The sequence below is a fragment of the Bubalus kerabau genome, chromosome 17 (genome assembly GCF_029407905.1).
Source record: "Bubalus kerabau isolate K-KA32 ecotype Philippines breed swamp buffalo chromosome 17, PCC_UOA_SB_1v2, whole genome shotgun sequence".
Taxonomy (NCBI): Eukaryota; Metazoa; Chordata; class Mammalia; order Artiodactyla; family Bovidae; genus Bubalus; species Bubalus kerabau.
Genome location: NC_073640.1, coordinates 70,564,091 through 70,578,083, shown reverse-complemented (window position 1 = coordinate 70,578,083; position 13,993 = coordinate 70,564,091). Strand labels below are relative to the sequence as shown.

General features: G+C 50.8%; 1 protein-coding gene across 4 annotated transcripts; it reads right to left on the bottom strand.

Annotated features, from left to right (window-relative positions):
- Positions 1 to 451: 451 nt before the first annotated feature.
- On the bottom strand, positions 452 to 13,636 carry ZNF135 (zinc finger protein 135). Of its 4 annotated transcripts, XM_055552118.1 has the most exons (6): positions 12,738 to 13,636; positions 9,354 to 9,438; positions 8,080 to 8,235; positions 4,179 to 4,305; positions 3,365 to 3,460; positions 452 to 2,595 (listed from the first exon to the last, which is right to left on the bottom strand). In XM_055552118.1, the coding sequence occupies exons 3-6, from the start codon at positions 8,137 to 8,139 to the stop codon at positions 878 to 880; spliced, it is 2,001 nt and encodes a 666-aa protein (XP_055408093.1). In that variant the 5' UTR covers positions 8,140 to 8,235; positions 9,354 to 9,438; positions 12,738 to 13,636; the 3' UTR covers positions 452 to 877. The 4 variants fall into 4 exon arrangements, with proteins under 4 accessions (XP_055408093.1, XP_055408095.1, XP_055408094.1 ...); XM_055552120.1 differs by lacking the exon at positions 3,365 to 3,460; XM_055552119.1 differs by lacking the exon at positions 8,080 to 8,235.
- Between the last annotated feature and the right edge of the window lie 357 nt (positions 13,637 to 13,993).

Genomic DNA, 13,993 nt, shown 5'->3' with positions numbered 1-13,993 from the left:
ATCTGCATTTCTAATGCCTTTGAGTCTGGTAGAAAATTGTATAGCAAGAACAAAGCAGTAAAACCCATCTCAGAATCTGCAAGACTCTGTGGAAGGGGCTCTACCTTTCAAGTCTTCCTATACAAATCCTTTCAGTTCCATTACATATAAAAATTAACTTATTGCCACATAATGCATACAACTATTTTAAAATCTGTTTATAGTACATGGATAATTATCATATGGCATTCACATTTGTGAGGCTGGTGGCCCATGTACCTTGTTCAAACAATTACACACAAATCAGAAAATTTTGTGCTGGGATATTTGAATATTTATGATTCCTTAAAAATGCCACTATCATGTCTGGAACATTCTGCCATATTGGTTTTAGCAAATATGAAAGTCAACTTGCACTTTTCATAAGCACCTACCCACAAGAATGTCATGTGCAATAATGACAAATTCTGACTGCATCTGATTCTTTTATATGAAAGGCATTTGCTGAGTTTCTCACCACTTTGAAAATGTCTGGTTTAGAATATGGTGACTTCTTAGAAGCCACCCCATGCCCATTACATTTTTTCCATTTCTCCCTTTTGTAGGTTCTATAGTGAAGCATTGGTGGGCACTCATGGCTGAAGGTTCTCAACAGTGATTAACTTCACACTTCCCTGCTGTCTGGATGACTGGCTATCTGGGATGGATGACCCAGAGCTTGCTGTTCCCACAATCATTTCTGTAAGTGTCAACTCTGTGTGGGAGTCTTAGGGTGTGTTGAGCACAAAGGCTTGTTTACAGGGTACTGTTTATCAGGAGTATGACTGGGTCAAACGTAGTAAGTGATGTGCTATGGCTTAAGGCTTTGCTGGGTCCCAGCACACATACCAGAGTGGGTCTACCCAGTATGAGTTCTCTGGTGCTTGATAAAGGAGGAGCTGTGTGTGAAGGCCTTCCCACAGTCCCTGCACTCATATGGCTTCTCTCCTGTGTGGATCCTCTGGTGCTGAGTGAGGTGGGTGCGCTGCCTAAAGGACTTTCCACAGTCCTGGCACTCGTAGGGCTTTTCCCCAGTGTGTGTCCTCTCGTGTTGGCTGAGTGATGAGCTGTGGCTGAAGGATTTTCCACATTCGTTGCACCCATAGGGTTTTTCCTTGGTGTGAATCCTCTGGTGTTCTATGAGGAGAGAGCTCTGGCTGAAGGCTCTGCCACACTGATTACACTCATAGGGCTTCTCTCCCGTGTGGATCCGCTGGTGCTGAATGAGCGGAGCAAGCTGGCTGAAGGCTTTGCCACACTCATCACACTCATAGGGCTTCTCCCCAGTGTGGATCCGCTGGTGTTTGGTCAGGGATGAGCTGTGGCTGAAGGCCTTGCCGCAGTCCCTGCACTCGTAGGGCTTCTCCCCCGTGTGGATCCTCTGATGCTGAGTGAGGTGTGTGCTCTGCCGGAAGGCCTTCCCACACTGGCTGCATGCATAGGGTTTCTCGCCTGTGTGCGTCCGCTCATGCTGGCTAAGCGATGAGCTGTGACTGAAGGCTTTCCCACACTCATTGCACCCGTAGGGCTTCTCTCCCGTGTGGATCCTCCGATGCTCAGTCAGGAGTGTGCTCTGGCTGAAAGCCCTCCCGCACTCACTGCACTCATAAGGCCGCTCACCTGTGTGTATCCTCTGATGCTGAATCAGTGGTGTGATCTGGGTGAAGGCTTTTCCACATGCCTGGCACTCATAGGGCTTCTCCCCAGTGTGGATCCGCTGGTGTTTAGTCAGGGATGAACTGTGGCTGAAGGCCTTTCCACACTCTCCACACTGGTATGGCTTCTCCCCAGTGTGGATTCGCAGGTGCTGGGTGAGATGGATGCTCTGTCGGAAGGCCTTCCCACACTGACTGCACGTGTAGGGCTTCTCACCTGTGTGCGTCCGCTCATGTTGGCTGAAGGACGATCTAAAGCTGAAGGATTTCCCACACTCGCTGCACTCATAGGGTTTCTCACCTGTGTGAGTCCTCTGGTGCTGGATCAGTGGGGCAATTTGGTTGAAGGTCCTCCCACACTGAGCACACTTGTAAGGCTTCTCACCAGTGTGGATCCGCTGGTGTTTGGTAAGTGCCGAGCTGTTTCGAAAGCCTTTTCCACATTCATGACATTCATAAGGCCTCTCTCCTGTGTGTGTTCGGTGGTGTTCAATGAGTGCTAAGCTGTGACTAAAAGCCTTTCCACATTCCTGACATCCATAGGGCTTCTCTTTTGCACAGGTTTTCTGTTGAGCATTTGAGTCTGGATCCTCCCTTTGTCCATGTGTTCCCCACATTGGGGCACCTTGCCTTTCAGGAGTCATTGGTTGAGTTGGGAGATCTGGCCTCAAACTCAAGTTTTCCCCACACCCATCCCCTTGCTGCTGCTCCTCTGTCAGTGTCTTTACAAGTGTGCAGGCTGCCTGTACCACACAGCTATCTGACTTCTCAGGGCCCTGTTCCCTGTGGTCTGCAGTATCTTCATCCTTAGAGTGCCATAGACTTTCCTGTAGGAACCTTTCTACCAGGGCACTGTTGGGTATTTCTTCAGTTACACCTTGCTTTTCAGTTGATAGCTTGCTTTGGGGTCTGGTTTCCAAATCTGTAAGAAGCAGAGAAATGGAAATGTCCCCTAATCCTGGTTCTGAAGGAAGCCTGTGTGTGTGTGTTGGGGGTGGGGGGGTGGGGGTGGTGAGTGGACAGAAGAATAAAACTCATAGTTTTGAAAGGTCCAAGGCACAGGTGGCTTTGTCCATTAAAAAGTACATTTTTACAAATCAGGGAAGGACACACTGAGAATAATCATGGGTGGGGCATTGGTATAGGGGGTGTGGATGGGGTGTTGAGGGTAGTACAGAGAATGAGGGCAGGAGAGGATGCTGAGGAGAAAGCACGCATCCAGGGAAACTGTCAACAGATGTCCTGGGCCTGGAGTACCCCCGGCCCAGAGCACAGCTCAATGGATGTGTTGAAGGAAGAAAAAATGCATTTCCCCCTCCTCCCTTCTGGCCCTGGGATCTGACTCTCTCTGTACAGCCATGACCTCAGTGCCTGACATCCCCACCCTGACACCAGACTTGCTTAAAAGTATGACATGGGCACCTTTCCCATTTGTTACACTCCAGTGAAAAGTTATATAGAAAAGGTCAAGCAAGATGTGGTTGGCAGAACAGAGACTCCCAAACATATCCACGTCCTCATCCCTGGAGACTTTGAATTTGAGGTTACCCTTCTCACAGCAGAACAGGTGCTTGGTGAATGTTCCCTGAGAGACTGAGTTGTCAGTTTGCCCTGAAGAACCAAGGGTGGGTATGGAGAGAGAAGCTGGGGGGTGAACAGGCTCCCCCCAGACTGCAGGGCTTTCATCTCACCTGGGCACACACCTCGGGGGCCTCCCTTGTCCGCTGCCCACAGCTCTGCCTCCTGCTCCAGCAAGGAGATGACATCCGGCTTTGGGAGCCAGTGTTCTGCTCAGAGGGAGACCCATGCAGTGAACATCTGTGTCCTAGGAGCCTCCCTAACCCTCTGCCCACACCTTCAGTCTTCCAGGACCACGTGTCTGGGGTTCTGGGAGGACACGGTTGTTGTAACAGCTTCTGCCCTTCCTTAGAGGCCCCTTCCCCCCACTCAGCCCCTGACCCCATCCCTAGCCCCAGGGTAGCCAATCAGAGCTCTGCTTCTTCCTTTGCCTCGTGGCAACAATGACCAGCATGGAGGGGGACCTGGCTGCCAAACCAAGACAACCTAGGGGCCTTCTATGGGTGCCTGGGACACAGACCCTGTCTCTCCTGCTGGTCTCAAGCCCAGGAGAGGCACACTGTTAGCTGTCTCATTACCTTCAGAGGGGCCCATCTGTGAATGGAGGCTGAAAGAGGTATGGGGGGAGGAGGGGGTTCCCAACAGCACCAAAGGCAGATCCAAGTCTGTCCTGGGGTTCCGTAGTCACTGGACCAATATGTCCCTTTTACCCCAGGACTTTCTGCTTCTGGTATTGTTCACTCGGATCTGTAATTTGCAACCAAAACACTATAACTGATGTTACCTACACTAAAACAATCGGGTCCCTGAAGCCTAAGACACAGCCCAGATATCTCCATTTAAGGCCTAGATGTACTCCCACTTTTATCCCAGGAAAATGAGAACCTGTGCTGGGGGCAGATCGTCAGGGCACGGGGGTGGCCTCACCCACAGAGACCAGGAGCCCGAAGGTCTCCAGCATCACATCTCGGTACAGGGTCCTCTGGGCAGGCTCCAGATGCCCCCACTCCTCCTGGGTGAAGTCCACGACCACATCCTCAAAAGTCACTTGGTCCTGAAACATCACACACATGCATCCTCAGAGTCCCCAGCGTGGCTGTCGGGAGCAAGCAGCTGGTAAACAGGGGCCTCGGCCATGTAGGTGAGAGGATCAGGGGATTTGGGTCAGGTTTCCCTTGGGGGGCCAGGAGCCCTTCTGGAGGAGAGACTCTTGAGATGAAAAAATGAGGAGTAACAGTGAAGAGGATGATGGTCCTGACATGCTGGGGTCACAGGAAGTGTGCTTGCGTGGGTGTCCCTCAGGGAGAAGGCGGGGAAGGAGCACCTAGAAAACTGTCAGCCTGTTTCTCTGCCTCATCCTTTGGCCAAAATCACATCTGAGGGGTCCATGGTGTATACATAATGAAACAAAGCCCTCTTTAAGAGATAAGAGGGTCCAAGCTGCCAGAAGCCCATTTTCCAGAGACTGGGAGAACGTTAAGTATCTTGCCCAAAGGTATAAAGCTAGTAAGCAGCAAGTCCAAGGGTTGAATCTGGGAGATTTTATTAAGAATCTGTTTACCGTGCAAATGAAATTCAAGTACATGAAGATCCATGCATTAGTGGAATGTCAGTGTGGTCGTGGGAACATTTCAAAGCAATGGGGAACACTGGGGCAACTAGCCCTTTGGGGGAAAAACAGTAGATCTCTACCTCATACCATAAATAAATTTGAGAAATCTTAAAGAGATGAATATAAAAAAGGAAAAAGTTGGAAAAGTATAGACCATTAATTTAATAAATGGCTGGCAGGGAAAGTCTCCACAAATAAAACAGAAGTTAGAAAGAAGAAAAATGAGTTTGGTAGGAAGAACTGTGTCTCTACCATCCCAGGATTACATAGCAAGGAGGAATTAGGATGGCAGATGGAATTAAGGTTGCTAGTCTGCTGACCTTCAGAGAAGGCAATGGCACCCCACTCCAGTACTCTTGCCTGGAAAATCCCATGGACGGAGGAGCCTGGTAGGCTGCAGACCATGGGGTCGCTAAGAGTCGGACACGACTGAGCGACTTCACTTTCACTTTTCATTTTCATGCACTGGAGAAGGAAATGGCAACCCACTCTTGTGTTCTTGCCTGGAGAATCCCAGGGATGAGGGAGCCTGGTGGGCTGCTGTCTATGGGGTCGCACAGAGTCAGACACGACTGAAGTGACTTAGCAGCAGTAGCAGCAGCAGTCTGCTGACCTTAAAATAAGGAGGTTATCCTGGAATATCCTAGTGAGCCCAGTGTAATCACAAGGGTCTTTCAATGAGGAAGAGGCCGAAGAGTCAGCCTCACAGTAATGGTATGTGAGGAAGACTCAAATGGCTGAAGCTGTCTTAGAAGATGGAAGGGGGCCAGGAGCCAAGGAACGTAGGCGGCATCTAGAAGCTGGAAAAGGGAAGGCAGCAGATTCTCTCCTAGAGCTGCCAGAAGCAACACAGCCCTGCGGACACCTTGATTTCAGCCTAAGGAGACGTATTTCAGACTTCTGGTCTCCAGAAGTATAAAACAATACATTTGTGTGATTTTAAGCCACTAAGTTTGTTGGGATTTGTTACAGAATCAACAGGAAAATGATACATTCAGCAATCAAAATTCATGATTTCTAGATGACAGTGTTTACAAGCCACAAGGACCATAACAGCAGAATGAATATTTGCAACATAAATGGAAGGAAAAGGATTACTGGCCAGCACATGCAAAGAACTGAGAAATCAGTAAGTAAAAGGCAAACAACAGGACAGTGAGTCCGGCCCTTCTGAGAAGAGGGTGGCTGAGTACCCAGGCATGGATTACTTGCACAACTGACAGGTTTTTAAAAATACATATAGTAGTTATGCTGGCAATTCCATTTCCCCATCCCCCCAAGAACCTCGCTCCCTTGCTGCACTGCCTATACGTGACAGACAACTGGTAATAGCCTAGACACCTGTCATGTGGGAGCAGCCAAGTTAGTTTCTGGAAAACCTGCAGCCATGCACCAGATGGGGGGCACTGATACGCACAGCTGGGGAGTAACCTTCCAGGTGGAAAAATCCCAGGGGTGGGACATCACCAGCACAGTGCTGTTTATGTGAAACAAAACAGAGTTCTGCTTCCTATTTGTCTGGAAACGTATCTGTTAGCACCGGAAAGCGAGGCGCATAGAGTGAGAACAGCTGCATTTGGAAGGAAGCCTGGGGGGTGTGAGGAGCAAGGGCGCCTTCTAAGCCTGCTGGGCACGTTCATGAGGAGAGTGTCATTATGGGCTTGTGTGGTCTTAAAAAAAGTCAGCCAACTATGGAAGATACCAGAGTTCTGACACATCAAGAACTTTAAATTTCTGAACCTTAAAAAAAAAATCCAGAGCAAACATGTAGACGGTGCTGAGAGATGCACATGGATCGCTCACTTAATAGCCCCAGCCATGGGTGATCACATCCAGCCTCTGTTCACCCAGGGAGGACGACAATGGAGTCGCCCAAAACCACCCAGAGAGAGAGCTGAGCCAGGATTTGAACTTAGGAAGTCTGGGTCCATCAATTGCCTGTTGGCCATGGGGCTAAGCCAATTCCCTGAAAGACAAGTGAGAGAAAAGCAGGCTCCAGAGGTCGGAATGGGAGTTCTGGGCCTGGGGGGTAGGCAGGGGACTTGCACCCTTCTATCTGGTTCCTCCTTGGACAAACAAGAACCCCTGAGATGTCACAGCAGAATCGACTGAGGGAGCCCCAGAGGGGCTGTGAACCCCACGCCTCAGGTGGACCATCCACTGGTGTCCATATGTGCAGGCACCAGGCTGCACACTCACAAAATCTACACAGTGCATAAACAATGCCTGAATACAAAGAGGAACTGTGGAGAGAAAGAGCAATGGAAAGTGGCCAGAAAAATGAAATGGTGGGGATATTCAGGGGCAGGACCCCCGAGGACTGTTTCCTAGTCTTCAATTTTAAATACTGTGGTAATAGAAGTACTGCATGATCCAGGAATCCTGCTCCTGGGTATGTATCTGAAGAAAACAAAAACCAGTAATTCTAAAAGACACATGCACCTCAGTGTTCACAGTAGCACTATTTACAATTGCCAAGATTAGATTAGGAAGTAACCTAAGTGTCCATCAACAGATGAGCCAATAAAGAAGACTTGGTACACACATGCAGACCTACACTCACTGGAATGCTACTCAACCATAAAAAATGAAATTGTGCCATTTGCCACAACATGGATGGACCTGAAGGGTATTATGTTTAGTGAAATAAGCCAGAAAAAGATAAATACTGATCATTCTCTCACATATGGAACCTAAAAATAAACAAGTGAACAAACAAAACAACGACAGACTCACAAATAGAGAATAAGGCCAGTTTCTTCCGTGATCAGGTGGGGAATTTATGCTTTTTTTTTTACAAGGCGCACGAGGTTTGGGCAGTCACATCCTCCACAAAAAGATTTTCACATCACTGAAGCAAGTATTATGGATGGCCAGAGTGGAGGGCAGAGTTAAGGACCTGGTCATGTGGAGGGGGTGGTCAGGGACACAAGGCCACCCACCTCCTGGACCCTGGTCTCCCAGGCAGAATCCGCCTCTGCTAGAGATTCTCCCACCAGCACGGCCTGGTGGGGCGAGGGTGGGGTGGTGATGTGAAGACTGGCGGCGCATCCACTTGGTGGAGATTCCAACCCCAGCCCCAGGTGTCTCTGCACTACACTCCGCCCCTCTGGCTTCATCTGCAATTTGCTGGAAGCTCCCTGAGAAGGCTACTGGGAGGAATGAGGGAAGTCACAGGAAGTGTGCCCAGGACTCGGCACATAGTGGTTGCTTTACCTGCAGACCCAGCTTCAAATTATGCTGAGGGCAGGGCGGGGTGGTTTTCTTTTCTCTCATCAACCCTTCCTGCTTGCTCCACACTTTCCAGACTCATTAGATCTTGCTCAGTTATCTGCAGAGTCCTACTGAGCACAGGTCTGGACACTGCAGAGGCTGTGGAGACAAGACACACACACACTCTCTCTCTCTCTCTGCCTCCTGCTGCTGTGTGCTAGCTGCTGGGTTGGGGAGGGAGCAAAAATGCAAACTCCAGAAGGGCTCGGTGTTCTGGGGAAAGTGGGAGGGAGGCTGCAGCAGCAGCAGAGGGACCTGGAGGAAGAGGCACGAAGGAGCAGGACGTGCGCGGGGCCCTGGGGCCTCAGGGCTCAATGCTCAGGCCTAGCTCAACCACTCCCAGCTGCGTCACTTGCCCCAGCGCCTTGGTCCCTCCTCATCCCGCCTCGTGGGACTGATGTAGAGGTCAAGCCCGGTGAAACATGTCCAGCACTGACCAGGGTCAGAACACTCAGTCTTCACCCATTCTCCGTGTGCCTACTGTGTGTCAGTCCTTTGCACACGGTAAAAATAGCCAGAACTGCTTCCTAAGGCCTCGGGCCCCTGCAGCTGGCCTAGGAGACCTGGCTCTCCATCTTCCTGCCACATGTGTGCCTGGCCTTCACATTAAGTGCCCAGTGTGGTCCCACCCCCAGGCCTCTGCTCCTGCTGTCCCCTCCACCTTCAGCATTCTGCCTGTGGGCTTGACCCCACCCTCTCCCTTCCTGCAGGTCTCTGCCTAGGGGCCACGCCTCACGGAGGCCTTCTGACGCCCAAGCCCACCCTCTTTGGGGCCTTATTTCTCTGCCCAACACATGGTACATTTACATTCCTCACGAGCTCTGTGAGCCGCAGGGTGCAGATTTCTTGTCTGTTTCCGCACCTGCAGTACCTGGAACAGTGCCTGCTCACGAGCAGTGCTCAGTACATGTTGGCCAAGTGACTGGAGGGAGTGTGAGCTGGGAGAACAGACTCTGAGCCCTGTGTTGAGAAAGTTCCAGGACCGTCAGTGGGATGGATGAGCGATGTCTGCCAGGGTGGCACAGGGCAGGGGTGGGGCAGTGGGACCCAGCTGGTCTTCTTGGAGTGGCAAGCTAAGATGTGGAGGGACGTGGAGCTGATGAAAGCACAGGCCGGGCTGGGGACAGGGTGAGGGCAGAGGCCCTGAGCGCAGAACGAGCCTGGTGGGGACGACGGGTGGAGCCTGCGGGCCGGGTGGGAGGTGGCACTGTACTCACCGGGTCCCCGGCAGTGAGGAGCCCAGCGGTCATTCCCTCCTCCTCGGGCCTCTCGCAGGAACAGTCAGCTCCTCTGTAGGCAGTTCTGGAGGGAAAGGGGATATGAGAGACTGGGCAAGTGACAAGTGACCCAGGCCCTGGAAGGGCTGTGTGCACGTAGAAGGAACTCTGTGCCCAGGTGGGATGCAATAGGATTGCCACCTCAGCGTGGCATTTCTTGAGCTCCTGCTGTGAGCCTGATGCTATTCCAGGCGCTGCTGAAGGAAGACCTCATTCCAGACAGGGAGACTGACGGCCAGAGGGGCAATGGGCGCAGCCTAGGTCGCATGGATGATGCCCAGGGTGGTAACTCTGTTACTGTGCAGAAGGCAGAGACCCCAGGCAGTACTGGGGTCTCTGGCACTCTTTGGCATGCCTGTTTCTACAAAAGGTTTTTCTCTTATAAAATGAGGATGGTGACCCAGGACGGAGCTTACGAGAATTAAAATGTAAAAAGGCAGGGTTCCCTGGTGGGCTAGTGGTTAGGATTCTGGGCTTTCACTGCCGTGGCCTGGAGTTTAATTCATGGTTGGGGAACTGAGATTCTGTGAGCCATGCAGTGTGGCTAAATAAATAAGTAAATAAACAAAATGTGAAAAGAGCTGAAGACAGAGCCCAGCAAGCAGCAGAACACAGAGGAAGGGGACTGCTGTTGGGGGAAAGCTAATGGCTTCAGTGAGCATCTATTTAGCATCTGCTACATGCACAGCCTTATTCGCAGTGATTTACAAGCTCATCCCTAGCTGATTGCCAAATGAAACTCAGGCCAAAGGCAGGATGTGTTTCCCTTATTTCTGGACTGTCCCTTAATGACCTTGCCTATGCACCCGATTCTGCCCCAGCCACTCTGCCCAGTTGTTTTCATTGTAGTTTCCCTGGATGGGAGTTATCATATTCAGTGATATTTTATGGGCTTATCATCCTCTCCCTGACTCTCCTGTGGCATCCAGGGCGGAGACAATGTTGGGGATATAGGACAGGGCCTGGCACCCAGGACATGTAAACACTTGTTTGTTGAAATAATGAAGGAACCTGGATGGTGCCCGGAATGCAGCTGATGCTCAATAAGATTTTAATTTGTCTGTTTCCTGGGTCCCGTGTGGTTAAGATCAAAATTCGTTGCTTTGGGTCTCCTTTACCTTTATTCTTTATGCAAAGAAATAGAGGAAAACAACAGAATGGAAAAGATTAGAGATCTTTTCAAGAAAATTAGAGATACCAACGGAATATTTCATGCAAAAATGGGTTCGGTAAAGGACAGAAATGGTATGGACCTAGCAGAAGCAGAAGATATTAAGAAGAGGTGGCAAGAATACACAGAAGAATTGTACAAAAAAGATCTTCACAACCCAGATAATCACGATGGTGTGATCACTCACCTAGAGCCAGACATCCTGGAATGTGAAGTCAAGTGGGCCTTAGAAAGCATCACTACGAACAAAGCTAGTGGAGGTGATGGAATTCCAGTTGAGCTATTTCAAATCCTGAAAGATGATGCTGCAAAAGGGCTGCACTCAATATGCCAGCAAATTTGGAAAACTCAGCAGTGGCCACAGGACTGGAAAAGGTCAGTTTTCATTCCAATCCGAAAGAAAGGCAATGCCAAAGAATGCTCAAAGTACCACACAATTGCACTCATCTCACACGCTAGTAAAGTAATGCTCAAAATTCTCCAAGCCAGGCTTCAGCAATACGTGAACTGTGAACTTCCAGATGTTCAAGCTGGTTTTAGAAAAGGCAGAGGAACCAGAGATCAAATTGCCAACATCCGCTGGATCATGGAAAAAGCAAGAGAGTTCCAGAAAAACATCTATTTCTGCTTTATTGACTATGCCAAAGCCTTTGACTGTGTGGATCACAAGAAACTGTGGAAAATTCTGAAAGAGATGGGAATACCAGACCCCCTGACCTGCCTCTTGAGAAACCTATATGCAGGTCAGGAAGCAACAGTTAGAACTGGACATGGAACGACAGACTGGTTCCAAATAGGAAAAGGAGTACGTCAAGGCTGTATATTGTCACCCTGCTTATTTCACTTATATGCAGAGTACATCATGAGAAACGCTGGGCTGGAAGAAGCACAAGCTGGAATCAAGATTGCCAGGAGAAACATCAATAACCTCAGATATGCAGATGACACCACCCTTATGGCAGAAAGTGAAGAGGAACTAAAATGCCTCTTGATGACGGCGAAAGAGGAGAGTGAAAAAGTTGGCTTAAAACTCAACATTCAGAAAACGAAGATCTGGTCCCGTCACTTCATGGGAACTAGATGGGGAAACAGAGGAAACAGTGTCAGACTTTATTTTGGGGGGCTCCAAAATCACTGCAGATGGTGACTGCAGCCATGAAATTAAAAGACGCTTTCTCCTTGGAAGGAAAGTTATGACCAACCTAGATAGCATATTGAAAAGCAGAGACATTACTTTGCCAACACAGGTCAGTGTAGTCAAGGCTATGGCTTTTGCTGTGGTCATGTATGGACGTGAGTGTTGGACTGTGAAGAAGGCTGAGTGCTGAATAATTGCTGCTTTTGAACTGTGGTGTTGGAGAAGACTCTTGAGAGTCCCTTGGCCTGCAAGGAGATCCAACCAGTCCATTCTGAAGGAGATCAGCCCTGGGATTTCTTTGGAAGGAATGATGCTAAAGCTGAAAGTCCAGTACTTCGGCCACCTCATGCTTAGAGTTGACTCATTGGAAAAGACTGATGCTGGGAGGGATTGGGGGCAGGAGGAGGAGACGACAGAGGACGAGATGGCTGGATGGCATCACTGACTCGATGGACCTGAGTCTGAGTGAACTCCGGGAGTTGGTGATGGACAGGGAGGCCTGGCGTGCTGCGATTCATGGGGTCGCAAAGAGTCGGACACGACTAAGCGACTGAACTGAACTACCTTTATTCTTTACGGACAGAAGCCCCTCAAGAAAGCGAGGTTCCAGAGCTGACAGGTGGGGCTTCGTCCTTCCCCACCTCCAAACGTCGGAGGTCTCGCCCAGTGCGGGGAGGAATGCAGGTCAGGCTGGCCCCAGGCTCTGAGGAGTCAGGCCAGCTCATCTCTATGACTACGCTCCGGAAGCCAAAACCTCAATCCCTTCCACCAAAGCCGTGACCCAATCCCCGCCCCAACTCCTCCCCTCGGACACTGTCAGCCCTCTGGAATCGGGCCCCGCCCACTCGGCCCAGGCCACACCGCCCACAGCAACCCGAACTAGGCCGAAGCAGTAAAAGGGATGCGACACAGGCGCGCGCGGCTACGTACACACCGTGGCCGGAGTCCCAAGGAAGACCCTGGACGCGCGCTCCGCCCGGCCTCCCGTACCCGGGCCAACCCAAGCCTCACTTACCGCCGGACTGTAGGACAAAGGCTGAGGCTGCCACGGAGCGCACTGCGCCTGCGCGCCGACGCGGAACTACAGCTCCCAGAGGGCTGCGCACCCTCTGAGCGTCTTCCGCTCGCACGCCCCCGCCTGAGTGGCTGAGGCTGAGGGCTCTGAGTCTTGGCTCCGCCTTGTTTTCCACCCAGGAGTCCTCTCGTTCCGCACTCCTCGGAGGAATGGCAGGACGAAGGCCACGCCCGCTGCTGGCCGAGATTGCGCCTAGCTGGCTGGGCGCCGAACTACAACTCCCACAGAGTGGTGCTCTCGCCTCCGGTCGTTTCTCAGCTCGTCCCACCCCTCGTGGGACGGAGGCTGAGAGGTTCGAGCCGCTCTGAGCCTCACTCCTAGGACTGGAGCGGGAGGTTGCGACCGCGTTGGTCTGGGAGTGCGCCTGCGCGGAGGGCGCCGACACGCATCGCCCAGGGCCACTCGCGGTCTCCCTGGGCGTCTATTCTCGCCCGTCGGATTCCTCTGGTACCTGAATTCGAGTCCTGACACCTCTGTGTCCCCATCATAAATATTCCGTGCCGCCGGTGCGGTGAGGCGGCTTGTGATTGTAGCCCGGCGCTCAGTAGGTGCCAGTATTTAGTACACGGTTATAAGAAACATGGATATTTGAAAACTGCTTTACGCACTGCTTCGTAATGGTCAGAACTGCGTTTCAATAGCATCAGTTCAGTTAAGTCGCTCAGTCGTATCCGACTCTTTGCTACCCCATGAATTGCAGCACGCCAGTCCTCCCTGTCCATCACCAACTCCCGGAGTTTGCCCAAGCTCACGTCCATCGAGTTGGTGATGCCATCCAGCCATCTCATCCTCTGTCGTCCCCTTCTCCTCCTGCCCCCAAATCCCTTCCAGCATCAGTCTTTTGCAATGGGTCAACTCTTCCCATGAGGTGGCCAAAGTATTGGAGTTTCAGCTTTAGCATCAGTCCTTCCAAAGAACAGCGAGGATTGATCTTTAAAATGGACTGGTTGGATCTCCTTGCAGTACAAAGGACTCTCAAGAGTCTTCTCCAAACCACAGTTCAAAAGCAGCAATTATTCAGCGCTCAGGTTTCTTCACAGTCCAACTCTCACATCCATACATGACCACAGCAAAAGCCATAGCCTTGACTAGACTGACCTGTGTTGGCAAAGTAATGTCTCTGCTTTTCAATATGCTATCTAGGTTGGTCATAACTTTCCTTCCAAGGAGAAACCGTCTTTTAATTTCATGGCTGC

Coding starts and splice junctions, on each gene's coding strand:
- ZNF135 (XM_055552118.1), bottom strand. CDS start 8,139: ATGAGAGAAAAGAAAACCACCCCGCCCTGCCCTCAGCATAATTTGAAG. Junction 4,306..8,079: donor ATTTGAAGCTGGGTCTGCAG/GTAAAGCAACCA, acceptor GTGATGTTTCAG/GACCAAGTGACTTTTGAGGA. Junction 2,596..3,364: donor CCCCCGAGGTGTGTGCCCAG/GTGAGATGAAAG, acceptor TGCTTCTTACAG/ATTTGGAAACCAGACCCCAA.